The sequence below is a fragment of the Ischnura elegans genome, chromosome 6, assembly GCF_921293095.1.
Source record: "Ischnura elegans chromosome 6, ioIscEleg1.1, whole genome shotgun sequence".
NCBI lineage: Eukaryota > Metazoa > Arthropoda > Insecta > Odonata > Coenagrionidae > Ischnura > Ischnura elegans.
Window position 1 is genome coordinate 104,874,460 of NC_060251.1, and position 27,145 is coordinate 104,901,604.

Below are 27,145 nucleotides of genomic sequence, written 5' to 3' on the forward strand. Positions count from 1 at the left end.
ATACATCCCTTATCTCCCGTGATAAAAACGCACGCCTTACATTAAGACGGAAAACATCGCTTCCATAGGAGCAAAGCAGTAACTGAAATATACTTCCTGAACTCATAGTAAGTACAAGCTCGCTATTTCATTCCAAGCCACACAGTTCGACAATGAATACCATACTTTGATGAGCCATTGTCCTCGAATTTAGTTAAGCAGGGCTTCAAGCCACTTAATAGACACTAACAAATTTTTTTGCCAGCTCGGAACTTGTCATCGGACAACCGCAATCAGGACCCATGTAGTTCAGACTCGTCCCATGTTTCGAAATACTATGTTCTATTCTGGACATCAGGTGGCGGATGTGGTTTTTTTCTATTACTATAAGTATTCACCTTTCCCTTGGGCTACAACCTTGTCGCGGTGGAAAGGCTTGCGCGTTCCTATGACCCCTAGAGCTGCACTGGCGGGATTAATTCTAAATTATTCCCGGTAGGGCCACCCATGCCAGATAGGTCGAAGGGTAGGAGCCAGACGGAAGGTAGTCCACGTGATGGTGTCACGTGAAAAACACTGTTGGAATGGAAGTGGGAAACCCTACCAACTATCTCTTCCCTGAACACATGGAGTACAACCAAATGAGCCTCGGAATCTCATCGCCCGGGACCCGTCCGCAAAGGGCGGGTGTCGGGCACGGCAGCGAGGTCGGCAAGGTCCTCGGGGTCGTCAACATGCGAAATCCTTGCAGAGACTTATCATCATCACCATCAGCAGCAGCAGCAATGAAGAAAGAAGAAAAGAAGACCAAGAAGATGGAGAAGAAGAAGTCGGCTGTAAATGTAGGGACGTGGAATGTGAGGACTATGATGAGGGCGGGGAAATTAGAAAATATCAAAAGGGAAATGGATAAAGGGAGGATGGATATCTTAGGATTATGCGAGGTGAGGTGGAGGGATGGGGGGGACTATTGGAGTGATGGGTATAGGGTTATATATAGTGGAGGGGAAGAAAGCCAGCGAGGGGTAGCATTAGTATTAAACGGGAAGATGGGCAAGCGTGTGATAGGTATAGACCAGGTAAGCGATAGGATTCTGGTGGTAGAAATTGAGGCGCGGCCCGCCAACCTGGTGGTGGTCCAAGTTTACATGCCCACTAGCAATCATAGGGAGGAAGAAGTAGATGAGGTGTATGAACAGCTCGAGGAAATAATTAGAGACACACCGGGTAAGAAAAATCTGGTAGTGATGGGGGACTGGAACGCGTCAGTCGGGGAAGGTAGGGATGGAAACGAAATAGGAGAATTTGGATTAGGAATTCGAAACGACAGGGGCGAGAAAGTAGCAGAATTTTGCAAGAGAAACAAGTTATTCATCACAAACACGTGGTTCAAACATCATAAAGGGCGAAGGTACACATGGAAAAGTCCAGGGGATGTGGGGAGATATCAAATAGACTACATTATGGTAAGACAGAGGTTTAGGAATAGTGTGAAAAACTCGCGCAGCTTCCCAGCAGCAGATGCGGATTCAGACCACAATTTAGTACTTATGAAATGCAATTTAAGATTCAAAAGGCTCATGAAAGGCAGGAGGGTGAGGAAATGGAATGTAGAAGCACTGAAGGGAAGTATGAGGAGAGAATATCAGGAACTAGTGGACACAAGTATACGGGAGATTGAAAGTACCAAGACGGTAGAGGAAAGATGGGATAATATAAAAACGGGAATAGTCAAAGCGGCGGAGAAGTCAATTGGTTACGTTGACAGTAGAAGGATAAAGAAGCCGTGGATAACGGAGGCAATGGTAAATGAAATGGAGGAGAGGAGGAAGTGGAAGAACTTGGACACAGAACGGGGCAAAAGAATGTATAGGGAATTGAATAATCGATTACGACGTGAAACTAAGAGGGCAAGGGAGGCTTGGTGGAAAAGACAGTGTGAGGAAATGGAAAAGTTCCAGAAGGATGGAGAAGTAGGCGCGTTGTACGCCAAAGTTAAGTCGCTATCGGGCGGTAAAAGAGGACAACCCATGTCTAAAATTAAGGCTAAAGATGGAAGGATGCTAACCGAGCGAGAAGAGGTACAGAGTAGATGGAAGGAATACGTGGAGGACCTGTATGACGGAATAAACAGACCAGAGAGACTGACTCTAGAGGAGGAAAGTGCAGTGGAGGAGAATAATCTTGGGCCGGAGATATTAGATTCGGAAATAGAGAGAGCACTTCGTGATATGAAGGCTAAGAAAGCAGTCGGCGTGGACAATATCCCGTGTGAGCTTCTGAAGAATCTAGGGAGGGAAGGCAAGAAAAGGTTTTTCGAACTATTGCGCAGGATCTATGAGGAGGGATATTGGCCGGAAGATTTCGTGAAGACTGTTTTAATTCCGCTTCCGAAAAAGAAGAAAGCTGTGGAATGCGGAGATTATAGAACTATCAGCTTAATATCGCATGCGGCGAAAGTGGTGCTGAGGATATTGAACAGACGAATGGAGGCGAGGGCAAACGACTATTTGGGCGAAGATCAATTTGGTTTCAGAAAAGGGAAGTCAACTCGTGATGCAATAGCAATAATGAGGTCCCTCGTCGAGAGGAACGTAGAATATGACCAGGACGTATATGCGTGTTTCGTGGATTTTGAGAAAGCGTTTGATAGGGTGAACTGGGTAAAGTTAATGGATATTCTCAAGAGAATAGGTGTAGATTGGAGGGATAGACGACTGATTCGTATTCTGTATATGGCCCAGACTGCACAAGTGAGGGTAGCGGACGGAGAATCTGGGTGGGCAAGCATTGGCCGAGGTGTGAGGCAAGGCTGTCCTCTATCGCCGCTGCTCTTTAACGTGTACGCTGAGGAGATGGCAAGGGAAGCGTGGGATGAGTTAGAAGCTGGAATAAAAGTGGGAGGAATGATGTTCAAATCAGTGAGATTCGCGGATGATCAGGCGCTGATTAGCCAGTCAGCGAGGGGGCTTCAGGCTCTAGTGGATGCGTTATACGAGCGCTGCGAGGAGTATGGGATGAGGATTAATCACAAGAAAACTAAGGTTATGCGGTTTTGTAAAGCATCACGAGCGAGGAATGTGAGACTCAAGATAAAAGTAGGTGGGGAAAAACTTGAGCAGGTTGAACAATTCAACTATTTAGGCAGTACGTTAGAGGAAAACGGATACAGTAGTAAGGACATCAGGAAGAGAATTGCATTAGCGAAGGAGGCGTTCATGAACAGGATGGAGCTTTTAAGAGGTTCGTTATGTAAGAGTTTAAAGAAAAGGTTAGTGAAGAGTTTGATCTGGAGTGTAGCTCTCTACGGTGCGGAAACGTGGACACTGAGGAAGGAAGACGAGAGAAGATTGGAGGCATTCGAGATGTGGGTATGGAGAAGAATGGAGAGGGTGAAATGGACGGAGAGGAAAAGGAATGACGAAGTGCTGGATATGGTTGGCGAGGAGAGACAGCTTTTAGATGAGATACGGAGGAGACAGAAGGTATGGATGGAGTTAGTGCTTAGCGGTGAGGGGATGTTGAAAATGGTGTTAGAGGGTAGAATGTTAGGGAAACGAGGGAGGGGAAGGAAAAGAATAGGATTTCTAGATAGATTGAAAGAGAGTAGGCCTTACTGTGAGTTAAAGAAGGCAGTGCTGGAAGGAAAGGGAGGCTCCCAGATCACTTCTTGCGTACTCCATGGAAACCTACCTTAATCGGTAGAATACTATAATAATAATAAGTATTCAATCGGATAAGGTAGATTCAATGGAGAATTGCAAGAATCAAGCCGGCTTCCCACATTGAACGCCCTTTTTCAATTCTCATTAAGGTTCATTCCATGTCATTCCATCTATAATGTTTATCTTTTCTACTCCGCTTGTCAAACATTCTTCCCAGTAGCACGGCTATTTACATCCGCTCCCAGCTTAGTATTCGCTCCCTCCAGAGCCTTTGTCTCCTCCTTATCTCATCTATAAGCTTTTTCTCCTCGCCCACCGCTTACAGTTCTTTCTCGTTCCGCTTCATCTCTGTCCACTTCAGCTTCCCCTTCCTGCTCCACACCCACATCTCGAACGCTCAAGTCTTTTATCGTCCTTCTTCCTCAACGCCCACGTTTCCGCCACGAAGTGCATATGATATTTGGTGCCCAAAAATCGAAGAATTTCCATTTCTCTAATTTTCCTTCGTCATTAGGGATCAGAAATAGGATACATTTGTGATTATATTTCAAAGTACCAAATTAGGATCGTTCAGTTTTGGAGTCTTGAGGGACAATATCCAAGGGTCATCACTACTCACTTTTCTCCTTTCGCTACTTTTATCAGGCTCCTTGAATTAAGAAGGTTGGAGATGATGAAATCTTTTAATGAACACTCGTATTTTAAACAAAAGTTTTCTCATCTCAACAACTGAATGTTCAACAGGCGTAGTTTTAAGGATAAAAATGACTGTTATTAATATACATAGTTTACACAGACATAGAACAGGGGCTACTTTGCCATCTCACGTCCACGCATTTTATAATGTGTTCTATCAATTCACCGCTTTACATGACGCAAATTTGAGGGGGCAAGCCATGGTTGTTCAAGTTGTAGGTAAGAATTAAGCATGGAAAAGGTGAATGAAATCAACAATTTAAGGAAACTGTGACAGCTCTTTATTAGTTTTTCAAATTATTTGCTTGAAAAAGTATCATTTTCCTTAATACATTTGCGATTTTTGCTTCTGGGTGGAGGGGGGGGGGCCTGCCCCTCGCTGGGTACGCCCATGCAGTATAGTTATGTTATCATAAAAAGAAAATAATTAGGAAAGGTGCGGGCGCCAATGAGAAATTTTCAATGTGTATCATATGCGATACGTAAGTATACATTTAATTTATTAGTTGTTAAATCAATATGTATAGTAGGTAATACATAAGTATTCAAATTTTCTTTAAATATGAAAAAAAATAGCAGAAAATTTAATAAAATGTAGTAATAAAAGCGTTTCTGGATATATTTTATAAGGAAAAGTTTTTTTTGCACGTATTTATAAATCCATGCAGCTAAGGGATAAATAACTGATTCCGCACTATTTTATGTTTTGTTTTCACAGTTAGGAGTTCGGAACCTCGAGGTGAGCCTCTTGAAGCATCACAATGGCTGGGCACATTAACCGCGACATCCATCACAGATTGAAAGAATATGACCTTAATGGTAAAAAGGTCGCTCGCATATATGTGACGGATAGCAGAGAGGGAATGCAACTTTCAAAGATGGAGGGAATTGGAAGTCCACGAGAGCTGGAAAAATTATTGACGAGATCCGGCTTCACAGCTGTGTACCACGAAAATTTGACTGATGATGAGCTAAAAGCAGACTTGCTTTCCGGTAAGTTCTCCGTGGCTATTTAGGCTGTAGAGCACAAAGTTATAGTATAAAGTAAAATGTATCTCTGTTCATGGATAATGTTGGATGTTTTATTATATTTTTTCCAGGTATTAATTAGACACTACTAAAGTGTGATCCTTAGATTATGTAGGTAAACATTTAGAAGTAAAGTAAATGTAAGCATTTCATGGTAATGTCGGCACGAAAAAGTGTTTTACCGCCTTAAATACCACAATCATCATCATCTGTCACTAATCCAGAGATCAGTTTGAAGCAGTCCTCCACTTAATTCTTCTATAAGCTAATATTTTTACATTTCTTCTTTCTTTTTTCTTTTATTATTTTTTTATTATTTTATTCTTTCTTCTTTCTTATTCTTTCATTTTTGCATTTCTTCTCTTTAGCATCCTACCTCTTCATTTTATTTTAAACGAAGCCTTACTTTTCCGCCTTCGAATTTAAACGTCGACCTGAAGACGCCTGCTGGAATGCAGTAGAAACTGTTGTCACCAACGCAACCACGACGCGGTGAAACCCGGAAAATGCAGCCTACAGTACCAGCGCACCGCGGAAGCCTTCGCACCAACTTCTCTCCTCATCTTCTTAGAAAAACCCACTTCCGGCCATTGAGTGAATGGCTGACTGATTCATAAAAATGATTGAGGTGTCATGACAAAATTAGCGGTGCCGGAACGCACTTTCCTTAACTTTTTTACAAGTGAAATATTACTCTCTGTGTTTCTTAACTACAAGCCATTATTTACATTTTATTACAAAAACTTTTGTTTTGGTTACGATATTAGAAATTTTGAGGCACCAAAGTGATAAAAACGTTATTCGACTAATAAGTCTTTTCTTAACCAGTGGCGGAACAGAGAGGTCTTCCGGCACCATGACACTACTGGTTATCAGAAAAGTGGTAAAACAGGTGTCCGGCTGTAAGCTAATCTATTTATATTAACGAATTTCTTTCTTTCTATGTCCTTAAAAACTTATCATATGTAACTCATTCTGGGACGTTCTACTTTAGGGTGGTTTCCTATTATTTTTTATTGCCTAAATAGAAAGATTATTACTCCTGGAGTACGTATTTCACGATTTTAGATTTTTAAATGACGATATCTATTTTTCGCGATTAAATGAAAAGTGAAAATTTTCTAGCGCGCGAAAACGCGACGCGTAAGTATGAATGTCGGGAAATATCTCCGTGTGGCGTATTTCTGGTTCCCGCTGCCGCCTTGTGAGGTGACCTTGAGGCGAGTTGAGCGCTGATACGACGCAGGCTGCTAGCGGGTAGCTGAGTATCCTGCTGGCTGGTAGCTCTTGGCTTAAATAAGGATTATTAATACCTTATCAAATGAAGAAAACTTTCCGACCTTAGCCAGTTTTAATAGGTGATTATTAAGACATGTCTCCCTGAGCTCTACGCCTCATGCATGCATTGGTAACCTCAGACGACGTATAACTCCTATCTTCTCGTATAGAAACTAGGTCCCTGTGACGTCACGTGGAGTGACATCGCATGGGCGCCAATCTGGCCCTTTTCAAATGAGGATAAAAATGGACCATTGGCATTCGTCTAAACCGATATTTCTAAAACGAAATAATTTGTATATTATGAATACAGTAGTGGTGGGTAACGAATCGCAATCAATGACTTTCGTTTTCTTTGATGAAGGAAACTACCCTATTAGTTGTCCGGTCCTCATCTCGGCCTTTTTATAAGGAGTACTTTCTCATACTCTTCTACGCACTTCATCATTAAAATTTCGGCCTATCCATTATATCTTCATCATTTTTCGGTATCTCCAAATATTTTCATGATCTAACTCTTGACTTTTCTGCTGCTATTAACGTCCATGGCTGGCTACCATCAAGAATTATGCGTCACATATAGCATGCGAAGAATGGCTTCCAGACATTTATTGCATTAGAAATACGGATAAAAATTCAAAAGTGTGATTGAAATTTAAGACAGGTCTTCGCAGCTGTAAACAAAAATTTATTACATCAATAATTTCATTCACAGTCAAACAAGACACCGAGGATATAGCTTGCTTATGGGTATTCGTATTCGCAAGAACAGATGCTGAGTTCGTCTCATGTGAACTGGGATGCCTTTCTATAAAAGAACTATGGAGAACTTTTGCAGCAGACGAGTTTGAAAATATGTCTGGAAAGCCGAAGATGTTCTTCATACAGGTGGGTGCGGAGTTGGAGAAAAAACAGTTCTACATTTTATAAACAATAAAGCACACAAATGGAGAAATTTTTCCCATTTTCTCTAGTATCTAAGGAGGGACAAAACATGCACAAACTCCCCAGAGAACAAATCATTCGCCTTGACTGGGATTAGGGGAATGTCGCATCAGTAGCTTAACTGGCAAAAGCACTCGACCGGAAATCGGGGGATCCGGGTTCGGATCCCGGTAAAGGCGGATGATTTTTTTGAACGTAACTCTTGGTCGACCCCGTTGGATAGATTCAAGGCGAGTTATGGGATAATAGTCTCAGATTGCGGAAGTCTTTCGCTTCGCGGATCGTGCACGATTGTGATCGTGACGGTTCGTGCTAGTTTGTGGCAGCGTTGAATTTTCGATAATTTTTACAAGGGTTTCAGACGATTTTAAACGGGGTCGATTCCATGATTTTTTTGTCGTATCTCGTCTCGTTCACCCCAAATGTCCCCAAAAAGTAGAGGCAGTTGGCAACACTGTCATAGATAGAAATAGAAAAAAATATAATGAAATAGATAAAATAGAATAAATACAAAATTTAGTGTTTCGACGAGGTGCTTTGAGAACATGAGATCAATCTACGTACTACTAACGTGCAGCCGTATGGAAATGCTTAGCGGACAGACAAACAGACATACTCTAATGTACAGTGGCGTAACTATGGGGGGTTGAGAGGATGTATCCACCCCCCAAAGCCTCAGAGAAATCAAAGAAATATTTAAAAATCTTGTCTGAATTTGATACATAATAAATGAATCTGCTTAAAGTTGAATTTTAAGTGCCAACATGATGTAGAATGCATTTTCAGGCTTGTTATTTTCCAAAATTTTTCCTGAAATCGCCGTTTCCTGGGGGGATAGCCCCCACTAACCCCCTCATCCCCCCCCAAGTCCTCTCATCCCCCCCTAAGCCCCCTCATCCCCCCAAAGCCTATTCCTAGTTACGTCACTGCTAATGTATACATATATGAAAATAATGCCAGAATCCTTAGAGCATACGGATCGCAAAACGGGACGGTATTTAGAGATACTTGCGGAGTTCAGAGCCAGGGAATCGGGATAATTTAATGATCCAAAGCGGTTGATAATATTCTAGAAGCATGCATAATTGTAACTTAAATCGATGATCTTACAGGCAGAAACTGACAATGAAGATCCATTTGTGCCATTGATGAGCAAAGCCGGCGGAGAGTCTGGAGAGGATAAATTTTTGAGGAGTATACCAATATCCGCCGACGTAATGGTAGCAGTTTTTCCAGGAAAAGGTATGTTACTATTTTAAGCTCCATCTTCAACCTAATCAATATTTCCAATAATTTAAAGTACCCACCTTAACTACAATTCGTTTGAGTGTGAAAATTTTAAAGCGAAAGCAGTGCTTTGAGTTAGCTGCGTATATGGTATCTAAATTCAAAACTGGTGACCTAGTTTCCACGTTTTCGTTGACTAATGTTGTTCGTGACGCATGTGTATGCATCGGAAAGCGTATACTTACATTTATTTCAATTCGTCAGAAATTTAAAAGTCTCAATTTTTCAAATCTCAAGTCTCAAATGTATTTCTTTTAAGCATTTGTAATTATTGTTGTGAGACCAGCCTGTAATAAGTTACTAATTAATTCCGTCGGCAAAAAATTCTATTTTTATTTGAGGGTGCACCATAATATTTTCAATAAAATTGTATGAACCATTAAAATATCTTCATACTTCATGAGCTTCGGTGAAATAACCTATTTAAATAATGTACTCCGTACAGAAGCATTGCATAATATACATTTTTGTCTTTCGTTGTACATCTTGTTATTTTCAATGAAATTTAATCATACAGCCATAATAACCTGAAATACTTTTCTACTTAATTCAGGCGTTAACACTAGAAGCGCGGACGGGACTTTTTTGTCCCATCGGCCTTTGCAAATTTTTGCCATTCATGTACTAGTGGTTTGATCCCTTTGAAATTTACTGATTTTTACTCTTTTTTTCTATTTCGAATGGTTATATAGAAAATATTGTACGATGTTTGGTTCAAGAGAAAAACGACGATTTACCTAAAACCGCGGGATGGGACTTTTTGTCCCATATGAGGAAAACATACAATTTCAGTTTTTTTTGTACACTTATTTTGTATTTAGCATAATAACAGTTTATTACGAAGGGGGTCGATGCACAGATACCGTTATTCTGCCAGTTAGAAGCGCAGAAGGGAATAATCTGTGCACTGCGCCGGCCGCCTACTCACGCAGCGCCGGCCGCGTCACCTCTGCCCGGCGCGTCTGCAGGTCTGAGCTTGCAACCAACACGTCAAAATAAGTTTACCGTATTCCTAGTTATATTTATTAAAACGTTTTAAACATTACCTAAACACGTGTTTTGTTCACACAGACCACAAAAAACCGTCAATTATACTTAAGCATGACAGGATCAACGTATTTTGTCAATGGGACAAAAAAGTCCCATTCCGCTGTTTTGGTGGGGTTGGAAAGTTCAGCGGTTCTAGCGTAATGCGTGAATTAAATAATGTGGAAAGAATAGGATGGATTGAAAGCAAGAGGAAAGGGACGGAATCCGAGGAAAATTTTCCCCATCCAGCCATACTCACGTAATTTTAAAACCCATTAAAAAACGCGAAGGTTGCTGCCCACTCACCAAGGGTTGGTGAGAACTCGATAGTCCCGTTTAATTTACTAATAGCCTGAATCACACGATCATTTTTTTTCGTCGCGAAAGTGATCACTATCGCGATCACTGCGCAAAATGATCGTCGCCGGCAATTGTTTTTCGCGATCGCGATCGCGATGAGGATTCCCATCACTATTTTTCTTCACTCGTCCGGTCGCTTTTTCCGTCGCTAAAACCGTCACTAAAACCCCATATCAGCCAATCGGAATGGAGCGATTGCAGCGCAACGCTTGACAATTGTGGGAACGACATAAATAAACAAACACGCTATATAATTTCGTGATGTGGGTCCTATGACAACGAGCTGTGATATCGGAAATGATGCGAAAAGCGACGGCGGGAGTGACCGTGTTATTCAGAAAAATGATCACCAGAGCGATTGCTTTTCGCGACGGGAAAAGTGATCTCGATAGTGATCACTTTCGCGACGAAAAAAAAATGATCGTGTGATTCAGGCTTTCTGTACTTTCCAATGAGGGAAGGGATCGCTCACAATATTGTACACAGCAACGAAACATGTGAGGCCAATGCACAAGACCAGAGGCATCCAAACTATGGCCCGACAGACAAATCCCTAAGAGTTGGTATTGAAAAAATAATTATCGTACGGCTGGTATTGTTGAATTATTCAAAGCTGGAGCTGCGGACTTGCTTCTGATGATCATTTGAAATCAATAGGGTGGTTTCCTATTATTTTTTATTGCCTATATCGGAAGATAATTACTCCTGGAGTACGTATTTCACTCTTTTAGATTTTTAAATGACGATTATTTTTCGCGATTAAATGAAAAGTGAAAATTTTCAATCGCGCGAAAACGCGACGGGTAAGGAAATCTCCCCGTGTGACGTATTTCTGGTTCCCCCTCCCGCCTTGTGAGGTGACCTTGATCGAGGCTCTGAGCGCTGATAGGACGCAGGATGCTAGAGGGTAGCTGAGTACCTTGCTGTCTGGTAGCGCTTGGCTTAAAAAAGGTTTATTAATGCCTTATCAAACGAAGAAAACTTTCCGACCTTAGCCAGTTTTAATAGGTGATTATTAAGACATGTTTCCCTGAGCTCTTCGCCTCATGCATGCATTGGTAATCTCAGACGATGTATAACTCCTATCTTCTCCTATAGAAACTAGGTCCCTGTGACGTCACGTGGAGTGGCATCGCATGGGCGCCAATCTGGCCCTTTTCAAATGAGGATAATAATGGACCATTGCCATTCGTCTAAACCGGTATTTCTAAAACGAAATAATTTTTTTATATTATGAATACAGTAATTGTGAGTAACAAATCGCAATCAATGCCTTTCGGTTTCTTTGATGAAGGAAACTACCCTATTGTTACAAGTGGCTCATCTAATCCGGAACCCGATTTTAATGATATATTGAATTCAAAACGACAGTATCATTCGTCACCCTAATTTGGTCGCAAAAAACTAAAAGGAGGAATCTGTTTAGTACACCCCGATTTTTTCAACGAGATATTTTTTAATTTTTCTATGTTCATGCTTGAATTTTTGAGGAAATTAAATTACTGGCACTGATTTGTTTTTAATTTTATTTTTTTATTCTTTTGTCCCGCATAAATCTGGGAGAAATATAATGTGGCCCTTACATTGAAAAGTTAGGAGACCCCTGAACGAGGCCGATGAGTAGCTGAGAACCATTGATCCGCCCGGAATGGGATCGTGACGTCATCAACTTATCTGCGAAAGGGCTAAGGACGTCGATTTTTCGCCGCAAATAGGTCGAGAAGTAGCCAAAGATTCCAGAAACAGAAAAATAAGGTTCTCATCATTAACTTAAATGCAATCTCAACAGACGATTAAAAAAATGGTGAAAAATCCCATTCTGCCTTCAAACTATACGTCGGGAAAAACTGACATCTTACTCCGTGATAAAATACAAACAAAAAATGGTAATTTCCACTCTTTAATATACCAATTATATAACTTTCCACAATTTAACTCCACTACCGACCGATAACAGACTGGAAAATTGTTATGCAGGGCGAACGTTAAGTCTTGTGCTGATTATAAAAATGTATTACAGAATAACCGTTCAACATAATAATTTAAGCTTGATGTTGTTACATAGTACAGTTTTACTACTTTTTTTTAAAGACCGCCTGCGTTAGTAAACTTCAACTCGTGCCCCGTTGGTAGCTCGAAGAATTTCAAAGCGGTGTTCCAGTTCCTGCCAGAACACATGCTACAAAACACCTGAGGAACGCTACCAAGAGGGCACACATTGAAGTCTACTTGCGCAAGAGGTCTTTAAAAAAATTGGTTAAACTGACCGTAAACACATAAAATTTAAATTATTGTGTCAAACGGTTATTCTGCAATAAATTTTCATAATCAGGGTAATACTTTATGTCTTCCCATTTATATTTACCCATAGTAGTAAACCCATAGTAGTACCCATAGTGAGTACAACTTGACCTATGTATCAACATCAAATTTACACTATTGTGTCGAACGATTACTCCGCAATAAATCTTCGTAATAAGGGCAAGACTTTATGCCTACCCTGTATTTATCCGTAGTAGTGAATGGGCACAACTTGATTATTTTCAGGAAGAGAGGAGCATCTGCCGCTAGGAAGTTTCATCTCTGACGTGTTGAGAAACCCAGAGCCTCAAAGCATCTACTCAATGATGGCGTATATAAATGGAAAAGCTTGGAGCCATGCACCCAGATACAGCACCACTTTCCGCAAGCAGCTATATCTGTAAGCCAAAGCCAACCATCATTTTGATTCCGGTCACGGTTTGAGTGTGAATATTTTGAGAAATAGCGTTCCGGTCACACTTTCGTATCATGTTCAGTGCTTCGGAAAAATTCTCTAACGATTCAATACTTTAACGGATTTTAACACGGGTAAAACTCCACGAAACTTTATGATTGTTATCAGAATTCAATCCTAAATATCTCTGGTAATTATAAAAAATTAAGTTGAACTACTCACAACCCACGGTAAAAATGATAAAGAGAGAAAATCCAAATACCGAGACTAAGAGTGCTCTGGAAGGTTAAACACACGGTAACTGATAACTGCCTAAGTCAATAGAAAAAACCAGATTGGGAGTTGAATTTCTTTTCCGACTTTTAATTTGCTCTTGGGTTTCCAGTCGTTGGCTATCTCAGATAATTGGCGAAGGTGACAGAATTAAAGCGAAACCAAAGGATCACCGAAAGAGAGCGAGTTCAAATTACAAGCTTGGATATTCATTCGCCTCGTATATTCAAGTTAGTTTACTAGCTTACTTGTTCAAAAACATCTTCCAAGAAAATGAAAACCAGGCTCTCCACTCGATGGCGTGGGGACTTGTATTCTAGGAAACTAAAGTCGCACTAATGGATTAGATCATTTGACCTTTAAAAAGTCAGCCAATCGCACCGCTTCGAGAGACTTTTTCTATTTTTTAGCTTTGCTTTGGCCTGCCTCCCTAGTCTACCTAGAAAATGCAAAAACCAGAGCTCTAAACAAAAATAAAAATCAAAGGATATTGAATATACTGCTGACATTAAACGTGTATGATCAACGTAACTTCATTACTTACATTCTGCGGCACATAATATCAATCAATTTTCAATTAACCCAATGGTTTCGAAGTTAGCAGAAATTTGCGTTGTTTACAATAAATCTAACAATTTTAGGGGTATAAACAATTTGTTTTCTGAAAACTGTTGATACTAGATCTGACTTTTGTATATCAATATTGAAATTTACTGAAACGCAAACTACGGGAATACCAAGCGCTCCAATCTGGGCCACTTGATTTTACGCACCAAAATGGGGACTTGTTCAAAAAAATTAAATACAGGAAATAATATGGCGCAGAAGATTATTTCAAGAGAATGATTAAACGTAGAAATCAATTTTCTTTCGTATTTTTTTCATTGACTTCAAATTTATTTCTTCGTTTAGACGATGAAGCTCCTCAAACTCGGGTGTCTTGCTATTTTTTTTACAAACAGTAGATACCAGATGAATTAAGTGGGGTAAGGTTTCGGAGGGATCCTTATACGAAACAAATATGGCGGCTTTTATTTAAGGCAGACGATTGTTTTAACATCGATTATTTTAATTGAGTTACGCGGGAACAATATTTCTTCAATATTTTTTAAATGCATTCATTAAATTGCAGAGGATATCAATTTTGCACACTTATGCTACCTTTACATCACTGCTTCTACTTTCCGATTAACATATACTGCAGACATCGGCCTTTTGGGATTAGATATCCATTCGCTTTCACGATTGAATATTATAGTTTTTAGTTTTATCTTCTGTGGTTGCTCTTTTATTAAAATTCATATTCGTAGGATATAGCGTATATATCCATTGCACACGGATTTTTTTCTTTATATTGTAGACTTAAGTAATGCGGTTTTTGTAAAGCATCGCGAGCGAGGAATGTGAGACTCAAGATAAAAGTAGGTGGGGAAAAACTTGAGCAGGTAGAGCAATTCAACTATTTGGGCAGCACATTCGAGGAAAACGGACACAGTAGCAAGGGCATCAGGAAGCGAATTGCACTAGCAAAGGAGGCGTTTATGAACAGGAAGGGGCTTCTGAGAGGATCGTTATGTAAGAGTTTAAAGAAAAGGTTAGTGAAGAGTTTGATCTGGAGTGTTGCTCTCTACGGTGCGGAAACGTGGACACTGAGGAAGGAGGACGAGAGAAGATTGGAGGCGTTCGAGATGTGGGTATGGAGAAGAATGGAGAGGGTGAAATGGACGGAGAGGAAAAGGAACGACGAAGTGCTGGACATGGTGGGTGAGGAGAGATAACTTTTAGGTGAGAACGGAGGAGACAGAAGGTGTGGATTGGAGGATTACCTAGCGGGGAGTGGATGTTGAAAACGGTGTTAGAGGGTAGAATGTTAAGTAAACGAGGGAGAGGAAGGAAAAGAATAGGATTTTTAGATAGTATGAAAGGGGGTAGGACTTGCTAAGTATTGAAGAGGGAATACATGAAGGAAGGGGATGCTGCCAGAATACTTCTAAAGTACTCCATGGAAACCTACCTTTACCGGTAGAATACTATAATGAAAAATATTAATAACACTAGAATTAGTAACCTATGGAGGAGAAAGTTGTACTAATTTGTCAAGTATCGTCTCAGTCAACTTACATGCGATGATAATTATCATCGGATGTAAGTTAACTGACGATATTACAAAGTAAGTATACATGAGTTCTCCATCAACTTCTGTCCTTTCTTCAGTTCAAAACCAATCTCAATAAAACAAAAATTATTGAGTTTCGTGATAAAAATATAATTTAAGCATGTTTATTCGCCTATAGGCCACCGCAGAGGGAGGATGCTGACCTAATATCCGGAGCAGAAGAGGCTAATACCTCACGAAAGCAATACTCGTTTGCCAGGGGACCTGGCAAGCGACTTGCTTATTCATTTGTATTTAAATGCTTTAAATATATTTCCTCACAAGAGGGAGCTGAGGCGGACAAGAAAGCAATAAAGGAAGCAGCGGAGAGGCGGGGTTTCACTTACGTGGACTGCAACCCACATTGGACATTAACAACTGGAGGAATGCTACAAAAACTGAGAGACAGTATGTATAACCTCGTATCGTGAAAGAGCTCAGCAATCATGTAAAAGTAGACCTTTTTTAATAGAGGTCAACTGGCACATGACCCGAACCATGCTTAGATCCTATTTCTCCTGGCTTTTGATACAGCTTAAGTTATAATTAACACGACAGCCGAAAAGGTAGTTTAAGTTCCCAATAAGGTACTAGCAGGCTACTTACAGCAATTAACGGTAAACCTACAATGTTTTTTTATTTTACGTCAACTGGCGATTTTATTTTTTTCCCAATGAGAAAAACCGTAATATTTTTCCCACATGACACTAAAATTTTTTCATCAGCTCATTAAATTGGAGCCTATTTAAGCACCAAAATGGCGTTCAAAGATAGGAGTATGACCCATAACGAGAAGTATTATGCATCGATTTTACTTGTAAAAATATACCTATGCACTATCGGTAATAATAGTGAAAATTGGCGGAGAACGCAAGGGAGAAAATCTAGTAACAACTGAGGGAAGGTTTTAAGATACAAGTTTAAAACTTCGCATGGCTTATAAATGTGGTTGAGATATTGATGGAGTCTGGGGCGCAGCTAGGAATTAAGGCTGAGGGTGGGGGTTAGGTGGAACTAATACCGGGGTGTGTGGGGGTAAGGAACACGACCAGGATAAGGTGCGAGATTAATAAATTGCGGAATTTAAAGATAAATGGTTCAAAATGATGAGTTTTACGGCTTTCCGAGGGATAGCCTCAGGGCCCCTCAGCTGGGGCTCATGATGAGGCCATCCTTACCATTCAGGGGTCCTCCCCCGGAAAACTTTAGGAAACTGCATGCCCTGGAAATGGATTTTGACGCTATTCTGGCTCATAAAACTTAATAAAAAAACTTAACTGGCTCATATAACTTAATAAAAAATAAAAATTTCGTAAGAAAAATACTATGGAAAGCGAGGATTTCACAGATTATGAAATTAGATAACGGTTCTATTATCTGTTTAGTGAATTTGTTCTTGGACACTGCACTGAAATTTAAAAAAAAACCTTTAAAGTAAGCTTTTCGTTCAACCATTTCAAAAAAGCATGAGGTTTTCTTTTATCTTCTGGACCCTTTATTTTATTTATTATTTGCCTTAAGGTCGGAGCAAGTAGTCGGGCGATCATCAACCAACTTCACCTATGATTACCTCGGATCAAAACGCAATTTTGTCGATAAAGTTTTCATAAATTCTCAATTCAAAGATGAATTTTCTTCCAAGAATTGAGTCTTTTCGGGATATCATCAGTATAATGGACATTATTCACAGATTTAATTATAATTTTTGTGGGGCGAGAATTGCATTAAGCTAAAATGACAGCAGTCCTTTAGTTAAATTTTATTGTTTTATGTCCCCATCCTTTCAGTTGCTGCAAATAAGGAGAATGCTGACTGTGTGATTATTTTTTTTTCTACACACGGCAGAATGAACTTCCAATACGTCCCAGAAATCTTTGCCTATGATTACACATTGAGTGTGTCGGACTTATGGGCACCGTTCGTTGAATCCACGGGTCTCAAGGGAAAACCGAAAGCATTCATTATCGACGTAAGTATATTATGACGAGAGCCGCACACAATTTTCGCCAATTTTCTGCTGCGCACTGAGTTTAAAATAAGTTAACGGGTCTCTGCGGTTCATTCAAAGTTCCTTATACAGTTGACGAGATGGAAATCGTAGCCGCAGAGAGTAAATATGCATTTAAAAAATCCTCGATTCCATTAGCAGGAGAAAATTTGTGCCTTAATGCAAATGGACAATTAAATTACTCGAGCATAATAAAAATTGAAGCTTTGTAGCACTGAATCAAAAACAAATAATTTAATATGACAATCCGTCCGTTCCACAGCGTCTCCACAGACGAAATGGGCGAACAACGGTTCGCGTCTTCCACACAAGGACGAACTTGGTGCGCCCAGGCGGCGAACCGAACAAATGTTTTCCATCCTGATGGAAGACCAAGTTCGTGACAAAAAATGACGAACTTGGTTCGTTTACACTCCACACACACGGGAACTTGGTTCGTTCGAACCAAGTACGGCGAACCATGTTCCCATGTGTGTGGGCCGCTTAAGGCGTTATCCCGCAAGAGTTCATTTCTCGGCAACAAAATGGCAGCCAATTTAGATTCTCATAATCATTCTATTGTTTTGAGTTCAGTCAGCCTCGAATAATGCTTAAAACACGGTAAATTTATCCTACGCAACCATTAGAAAAATAATCCAAAAGCCTTTATATCCTCAAGTTGATATAATATTCCTGTAATTGGATTTAACTGATACATATGCACTAAAATCATGCAAATTTTTAATAGGTTTACTCTGCTACCATTGTTATTTTAAATACTATACTTTTGTACAAAAATTCATGGGCTGCGGTGACTTATCTGAACTCCGTAATACCCTATAATTGCCCTGAAACTTGGATCTATACCGAAAAAATTCTGAAAATGCACTATACATATTTTTTACCTCTACTCTACCGCAGTGGCTTGGAATAAAGGCTCTTCGGTCACATTCGTAATCTATGCACTTTGTTCTTATATATATTTACTTATACAAGAATTTCGTTAGTAATTATACTTATAATTTTCAACGCAAATATACCATAGAATTTACATGACCTTTTCGAGGAAATTAATTTTCTCTAAGTCGTGAACCCCTATGGTTAGTTCGTGTGCCATTCCAGTCCAGAAAATCCAGCTCGATTAATGTCTTATGCGTAAGCTGTGCCTTCATTGCCAATATTCTGCAATTTTTGCGCATCAAAGGCATAAATGGCCGATGCATGTGGTTCGGCAAATAGGAAATTACTAGTGTTGCTACACCCCCGTATCTGCTACGCATTTCCAAAGTAGCTGGTGACCAAACCAGCCAATCATATTTCTATTTATTTAAAAAATAACCGTGTCAATTTGTAAATAAATTTCACAATGCACAAAACATTCCAGGCTGGCTTAGGCCCCAAACTGGAGAAAGGTGCGAAAACAGGAATTGAATCCATGGATATTCCAAACATTGTTGAAACTACGGCAACGGAAGATAGTGACCAGAAGCAGTCATCACTGGAGGGGCAACAATCAGCGCATGGCATCGAGGCAGAAGGTGGAGATAATGCTTCGCAAATGCAAGATGAAACGAGGAATGAGGAGATGCTTCATGAGATACCGCATGGCTCAGACATGCTCATTGGAATAGGAACAGTAAAAGGTAACGAATGTGAAAAGTGGAATGATGTGTTGGGAATTCTCGATGTAGACTAAATTAGACTTTTCACAGTTTTCCGCTGAATTCATTTGAACGCAACGCTTTTCGAAGTAGAATTATTATTTTTTTGGATGCGTAGAAAGCTCATTGTTGCTTGTCGTTGTTACAACAACACTTTCACTAGCAGACGGAACTTGAGGATACAAAGAATTATTTTTTTAAGTGCTCCCCATGATATGTTTGAAACGTTTCTATCGGGTCTGGGAAAGAAGTGAGGTTTTAAGATGACGGTTTTCGTGAAACTCCAATAGATATCTGTTCTTAGTTGCTCAATCCCTTCCTTGGGTTACCATGTCACTTTTCCGTCCGTCTTACTGCGGGGGTAGTCATTCCTAATGTCATACCCCAGCAGGGCCGGATATAGGATGTGGGTGGGCCAGGGCGGTGACGTAACTATAGGAATACGAGCGTGATCCGCCCGCTCCCAGCGGGCTTCCCCCGCTCTTTTCAATGCAGGTTCACAGAGGGATAGGCGCGTTTCTAATTTTAAAATGTAGAAAAAAAGGCAGGGTCTTATGTACAAATTTAATTGGTACGTTCATGTACAAATTGAGGTCAGAGGACCTCTTTGAACACAACATTGGAAGTAATTACACTATCCTCTGTTAAACGCACATGATGACTCATACTTACGCATCAACAGGAGACTTGAATGTGGAATCAGCCGCATTTTGATAAAAGTTATTGAAAGAATGCGAGACAGGCCCGTCGCGAGGGCGGGGCAACCAGGGCATTTTGCCCTGGGCGCAGCAAGTTGGGGGCGCACCGTGTTCGCCGACGAAAACATTTTTTAAATATCCTTGTATGTTTTACTTTCATAATCGATAAAATATCTTTATTACGAAAAAATGTTTTCAATTATATTTTCAACTCTCCCGATTGCAGATATATCAATGTTATGGGGCGGGGCGCACGATCCCAGTTCGCCCCGGGCGCCAGATCAGCAAGCGACGGGCCTGATGCGAGATATTGTTGCAAATGAACAAATGTATCAGTTTGCGCGCCGCTAACGTCAGTAATATTTACCGTTTTTTAAAAATTATTTACAAACCAATTTTAGGAAACAATAGCAATATTTAGGAAGTAAGATATGCCGTCGCATGCTCTCTGATAAATTCTGTGCATTTCGGTACCTCATTTGTAGAGTTTGGTTGCGTATAAGTTGAGAAAAAGGTATCTATACAGTAGAAATAATATAGAAGATGCTTTGGAGATGGCGGAAACCCCACCCCTTTGCAACGGGAGTCCCGGGAAATTTTTTGAAAAATGACATGCCTGGAAATACATTTTGCATCTTTTTGGCACTTAAAATTTAACTTTAAGCAGATGCAGTTATTATGTATCGAAACTAGATAAGAGTTTCAAATATTTTTTTTTCTCTGAGGCTTTGGAGGAGGGATCTATCCCCTCATCCCCCCCATAGTTACGCCACTGGTTCGGGGCCCATTTTGGTGAGAGGCTCATTGTTTCAAGGTATTTTCTATTTGCAACGTTGTAACAGGAAATGAAAGTAACACAATTTTCAGCAAATTTATTAACAATATATATAACTAATACATTACAACCCAGGCACTTTCCTTGATTTTCGTGCTGCAAATTAGGCAATGATGCCACGTTGACGAATACATTTAACCAAAAAAACAATCCTCCTTCATTTCGAATCCCCTAATACATCAGTGGCGTATAAATATGGGGGGCTCAGGGCAGTAGCGGATATATAAGGGGGGCGCAGGGGGTGCGCGCCCCCCCTTGCGGGGCCAATTGCATTACCTAAAATAGCGGAACCACAATTGTAACTTTTTTATATCCTAAGATAGCATTATCTTGTATATGTGAATAATCAGCTTAAATGAAACTCTCTCAAACTTTGCATGCGACTTTATTTTTCATTCCGATAAAAGTTCTCAAGAAATATTTTGCGCCCCACCCCCCTTGAGTTTTTTTCTGTATCCGCTACTTTCCCAACGGCGAGAATAACGTGTAAGAAGGTATGTATGACGGACGTCAACTCACCCTCCTCAATGCTTTGTTTGCTATTGCTCAGCGAGAAGTGGGTGAGCGTAGGGGTTGAGTTATGATTAGCCAGCCGTTGTGGGGAGGGACGATGAGGCCAGTGAAAAGTCAACAACCACGAAAGCTGCTGAACGCGAGGAAATACGTAAACAAATTCTAATGATACCCTTCACGAAAATACCTTCTGACATGACATACGACACCAGGGGCGCAGCTAGGAATTAAGGCTAGGGGGGGTTTCAGGCGCAACTAATACAGGGGGGCTTAGGGTATTGCATACCCGCCAGAATAAGCGGGAGTTGCGGAGGCCCTCGGCCGGAAAAAAATTAAGATAAACGGTTCAAAATGGTGATTTTTACGGCCTTCTGAGGGATATTGTGGGGCCGCCCGTCAGAGGCGCAGCCAGGAATTAAGGCTGGAAGGGGTTTAGTTGCAACTAATACCGGGGTGTGCGGGGGTATGGAATACCCACCAGGATAAGCGGTAGGTGCGAGATTAATAAATTGCGGAATTTTAAGATAAACGGTTCAAAATGGTGAGTTTTATGGCTTTCTGAGGGATATTTTATTAACCCTTACACTATCCTATTAGTAATATCAATCCCATTAAGTAAAATGGATTAAATTTCTCTTAGCTCTGGGGGGGTTTTAACCCCCAAAACTCCCCCCCCCCCCTTGTTGCGCCACTGCCGCCCGCATTGTCGAACATTGCAGAACCACAATTTTAACTTTTTTTATCATAAGATGGCATTGTCTTGTATTTTTACATAAATGCTTTAATTTAAACCAAACTTTGAATGTGACTTGATTATTTTTTATTAAGATAAAAGTAGTGGCAACTCAAGGTATCTTATGCGCCCCCCTTTAGTTTTTTTCTGTATCCGCTACTGTACCCATAACTTCTAATACAGTGGTGCCGACTCCATGGAGCCTGAAGAGGCCCAAGCCCCCTCAAAAATTTGTTATGGGTGTAAGGAAAAACTGTGTCAGGCTTGTCGATTTTCCAGTGTCGAGTGTCCAGACATCGAGATTCGAATTATTACAAATGTTGATCATATAGCTCTTCTAAAATGCTTAAAAAACTTAAAATTCACTACTTTAGTATTTACCGTGGCAAGATCCCCGGTTTGCCCCCCCCCCCATATTTCTCTTGTAAGACGGCATCCCTGTTCTAATACTTTGCCTGCCGGATGCATCTAAAACATCCGAAAACAGGGTAAAACTCGCAGCCAATCGGAGCGCTTAGCTCAAAGTTTCTGTTGTTTGAAAATGTGTATTCTCGACCTAAACATCATTAGTAATACTGTTCTGTATTATTAATAAAAGGCATTTTGTTACTTCCACAGCGTATTTAAAACCTCCAACCGGTTTCGGCTGTTTCACCATTGTCAATTTTATGTACTTAATTATGTTGTCAGAGCCGAAACCAGTCGGAAGTTTTAAATACACTGTGGAAGTAACAAAGCTTTAAGTTTTGATTTCATTTTGTTCTGCACTCACATCAGCTATCCAGGGATGAAATCCCATGGAACAATTTTTCTCCAACGTGTATTTTTATTCCCTTAATCAATTTTTTCCTATTTTCACTCGCAGGCAAAAAGGCGAATCGAAATGTTCAAAATGGATATCCATACATGCAAGAATTCTGCAGGAGGTTCGGGGACCTGAGTGGAAGTTCCAATTTATTGGATATATTGATCGCAACAAATGAAACAGTATCCGAGATGAAAATAGAAAAAAAGAATGGGATAAGGTATCAAATGCCTACATTCACTTCGAGTCTACGAAAGGAATGGATTTTGTAATGGATACCTAGATAGGTGGGAATTGCTGTATTATTTTCCCTTAAGCCATTGTTTCTCTTTCTACAGAACTTAGAAATAAAACTGAATGAGTCTTATCTTGGTGCTAATTGACTTTCCTTTCAAGTATTCATCCATTAAAGCCGTAGAACCATCCAACGGCAGAAATATCCATTTTCTTCTTTCACAGTAAAAATAATAAATATATAGGTAATAAGATAAGACATAATACAGTGTCTACTTCTCCCCCGGTACGCGCCGGCGACGTCACACAGTGGACTCATTGGCGGATACATATGGGGGGCGAAGGCTGCCCGCATTGCCGAACATTGCAGAATCACAACTATCAATTTTGATTAATTAAATAATAATAAATTTTGCCTAAATTGTCGATGTCTGCTCTTTTATCTCAATGATTTTTGTCTTTTTTAAAAATATATATCATTTATTTAAATAATCTTTTTGTGAAATTACTTTCAGTATCTAAAATTCCGGTAATAGGGAAATTGCATACTTGTTATAAACAGTATGCTGATATACTATAGTAAACACTTTGTACCGCAATATACTTTTTTCCGCTTAAAATTCAGTTTATACACTAAAAAATGACTCCCAAAAGTCTCCCGAGTTTCGCGGGCTAAAAAATACCGCCCCCACTAATCTTAGGCCGTGACGTCATAGTTCAGTAGGAGTCCAAGATCCAAGCCCAGTAACTGCAGGTTTGGAAGAGCCACGTTGCGTTTAAAGGAGAACATGGCTGAAATAAGGAAAAATTACGAGTGGTGCATTGTTCCTCTGTGCAATAACACCCCAGACAAAATTTTCGTCTGCATTCCCACGGAGGAAATTAGAAGAAAAGCCTCGATGCATGCCGTCTGTCGGGATGAGCGTTACGGAAAAATAAGAGTATAATAAACGGAATGATAAACCCGTGTGCTATGTGAGCGAAGATAACTTTAATATAAATAATATTTCCATATTTCATCGACTGAATAACTTGAAACTGAGATTTTTCGATAATTCGGCCGCCGTAGAATAAAAACTCAACTTCTCAACAAAAATCGAGATAGGTGTTTCTCGATGGTTACGATGGACTCAAATTATTTATGGCACTTGTTCAATTTCAGTTACGGAAGGACATAGAAAATTCCATGATGTTTAAAATCAAGGGAGGATATATGAAAATATAGAGCAACGTTGATCCTCATGCATTCGAGTGCCAGCCAAGTAGACAGCGTTTTCTTCCACTGTCGGCGTCAAAATGATGTGCCGCTGTCCTTTGCAAATTTAAATCCTGGCTTCACTGCATGCTATAATAATGAACTATACGTCATTTCAAAGGAAATTTTATCCTAAATTCTGATTTATTTTATAACAAAAAAATTAAAAAATGTAGACACGGCCAGTGCAATAAATGACTCCGCGCACCGAAAAATTAGCAGTTTTGTCTACTTCATGAACTTTGCAACTCAACCTAGGGAAAACTACTACGTCTACAGCATTCATCTTCCACATTAATTTACAATCATCAGTGCGGATTAATAAAATGGCTTTTGGGCATTTTTAGAACTTATATTTTGTTATAAGTTAATGAAAATATTTAAACATCATCTTGTCACATAGTTTACCCCGAAAGATAAAGGAAGTTGTAGATGGAAAAAGAATGGAATCCGGAGGTGGTCACAAAAAATGAATCGCAGCATTCTTTGATTTTATTCTACGCCGTTGCTTGCCTTTCAGAAAAAGTTGAGTCACAAGAGGAATGTTCCGCGGCCCTTGATTTGGAAACTGTGGAGATAGAGGAAGACGTGTGGATCAGCAATTTCCATTTAATTGGTTGTCAGGATAAACCAACTGGTTATCCTTAAGGATCCAATCCTTAAAGATCCATTTAAAGGTTGTCAGATCATCGTATAAAGATAGGACTGATGTGCACCACAGGGGAAACGGGGTGTTTGAGGGAAAGTCAAACCCAAAGTTGCCCAAAGAATGTGCAGTTCTATGTTGCTCTATCCCCAGTTAAAACCAAATAGAAATTGGATTGGGATGATATTTTCACCACGGGCTCCAGTGATAGTGCAGGTGATCACGGTCATCGTCGAAGGTCATCCCTCTAGGATTTCCGATACGGAAGTTTTAAGTGACAACCGATTGCAATGACGGTGAGCTCGCCTTTAGAGTAGGTTTCAGATATATCGTGAGAAAAGCTCCCAAATGTATTAAAGACTCTGTTTGGAAAATATTCACATTTTAATGCTACTTTAGGAAGGCTTTCATTACAAAAGTAACTTCTTAACACCTGAAGACGTTGTGTTTATTATATTGATCGAAGTGCGATTGACCGATTCTTTCTGCAGAATAGGAAGTGGCTTCAGGGTTTTTGAGTCACAAGATGGTAGATTGTGTTGGAAGTTCGTCTATATTATCGCTACTAAATTGAATCATTGATAGCCTGGCTTCCTCAGAGCTTCCTGTCGCCCTCCAGGCAAGGTATTTTTAAGTTGAAAGTATAATCGACAGCTTCGAGGTGGAAATAAGTTCACCATAAGACTCTCTACCGGACTGCCAAAAGAATACACATTTCACATGAGTATACGCTTTCGCCAATATTATACGCAAGTCTCGCTTTGTTATGAACTATAAAACATTTCAGATGCACATCAGCTACCTTTCTATTTCTCGGCATCGACTTTCGGCGCCGACGAAGCCTACAGTTTCACTAAAATACCCTGTTATCATGATGGAATCAGTAACAGGAAGCTTGCTAGGATCAGCCTAGGAATAACCATATTCCTTCATCTTTACGCAATCTATCGCTTTCAATGGAGGATAAATAGATCAAATAATAGCCCTGAAGTCACAATGAACAAATCCGATACGTCTGCACTTCAATAAATGAATCATAACCACGCCATCGCATGTATTCAAGTATGCAACCTCTACTATGGCCGTGCCGCCGTGCCTCCTCGTACTGAACTATGACGTCACTTTACTACCAGCCAATCATCGTGCGTTTTCGCTTCTCACTTGCATTTGAAAATTCACGTGAACTTTGATGCATTAAATATCGCAAACCACGTCATAAAATAATAAAAAAACTTTCACCGAGGTATGCAAACATATATTTTTATATAATTTTGGGGCTATTGATTATATCTGAAATATATTCAAGTTCCCTATTCTGTACGCTAACTACTTCACTGCGGCAAGTGGTAAGTGTCAGGGTCGTAGTTCATCATCATCATCACTGGTCAACAATCCTACAGATTGGTTTGACGCAGCATTCCACTCTATCATCCTATTCGCAACTGGAAGGAAATCCAGGTGGCAGCACTAAATTAGGTGTCATGGCCGAATATGGATGATCGGATGCATTAGTACGCTTATTCGTGTGAAACGGTAGCCAGCCAGCACTATACCGTTTAGCCGAATATCAATGGCATTATGATAAAAACATTGAAGGAGAAGTTCATGAGCAACAAAATGTGTGGCGTTTATAATTGCACCAACCAGTGTGAGACAAAAGCTCTATCTCTACATAGATTCCGCAACACCCCTAAATTGGGAAAGAAGTGGGAGCACGTCATGAGAATGGGCAAGAGTGGGCTAACATGCTAGTTTTATTTAAGAAGAAAATAAGAATGGGTCATAGAGAAACATATGAAGGCGTGACAACGTCAATGTATCATTTAATGCCTACTTAAAAATTGTTCGCGTAAGTATGGAGGTGTCAGCAGAGGAGATGCAGACGGAAAGAAGGTTGAATAAACTTGCAATAACTATCAATAAATTTTCAGCCATCCAATAAGCCAGGAAAGTTAAGGTTGGGGAAATGCTTCGAATCGCGACAACTGAGAATTATATGAATATTCCCGGGCGACTACCCACCAATCGCCGGGACTTAGTCTGCTTGAGACATGTAATTTCTCCCAAACTCGCACAAACGTTTTCGGCGGCGATCCCCCCCCCCCCCACGATCGCCGAGACATCTTCCGCCCGGGGGCCCGTCAAAACTGGGTCGGTCCTTAAAACATCTGTCTCTTTCTCATTCAATAGCTAGGCCCTGCTCTTCCGAAACACGATGCGGGGCGAAACCCCGACGTTCCTAAGGCCTGCGTGCTTCTTTGGGTTAAGGGATTTCTCGAGTCGATTTGCCCAAATGGCCAAAATTCGATTTTGCCGACCGGGGCCGAGGCACGGAGACCCTCGCGCGACCCGTCTCGCCACTTCCC

At 40.4% G+C, this 27,145-nt stretch overlaps 1 protein-coding gene across 1 annotated transcript; it reads left to right on the forward strand.

The window, feature by feature from the left end:
- Positions 1 to 18: 18 nt before the first annotated feature.
- Positions 19 to 23,011, forward strand: LOC124161300. Its single transcript, XM_046537609.1, has 9 exons — positions 19 to 107; positions 5,059 to 5,333; positions 7,363 to 7,535; positions 8,705 to 8,834; positions 12,816 to 12,969; positions 15,552 to 15,820; positions 17,200 to 17,381; positions 18,784 to 19,042; positions 22,705 to 23,011. Exons 2-9 carry the CDS (start codon positions 5,102 to 5,104, stop codon positions 22,914 to 22,916), a joined length of 1,611 nt encoding a protein of 536 aa, XP_046393565.1. The 5' UTR covers positions 19 to 107; positions 5,059 to 5,101; the 3' UTR covers positions 22,917 to 23,011.
- The last annotated feature ends 4,134 nt before the right edge of the window (positions 23,012 to 27,145 follow it).

Bases quoted from the DNA above. Each gene is read 5' to 3' on its own strand.
- LOC124161300 (XM_046537609.1), top strand. From the start codon at position 5,102: ATGGCTGGGCACATTAACCGCGACATCCATCACAGATTGAAAGAATAT. The intron at 8,835-12,815 runs GTATGTTACTAT...GATTATTTTCAG, and splicing joins AGCAGTTTTTCCAGGAAAAG to GAAGAGAGGAGCATCTGCCG. The intron at 19,043-22,704 runs GTAACGAATGTG...TTTCACTCGCAG, and splicing joins TGGAATAGGAACAGTAAAAG to GCAAAAAGGCGAATCGAAAT.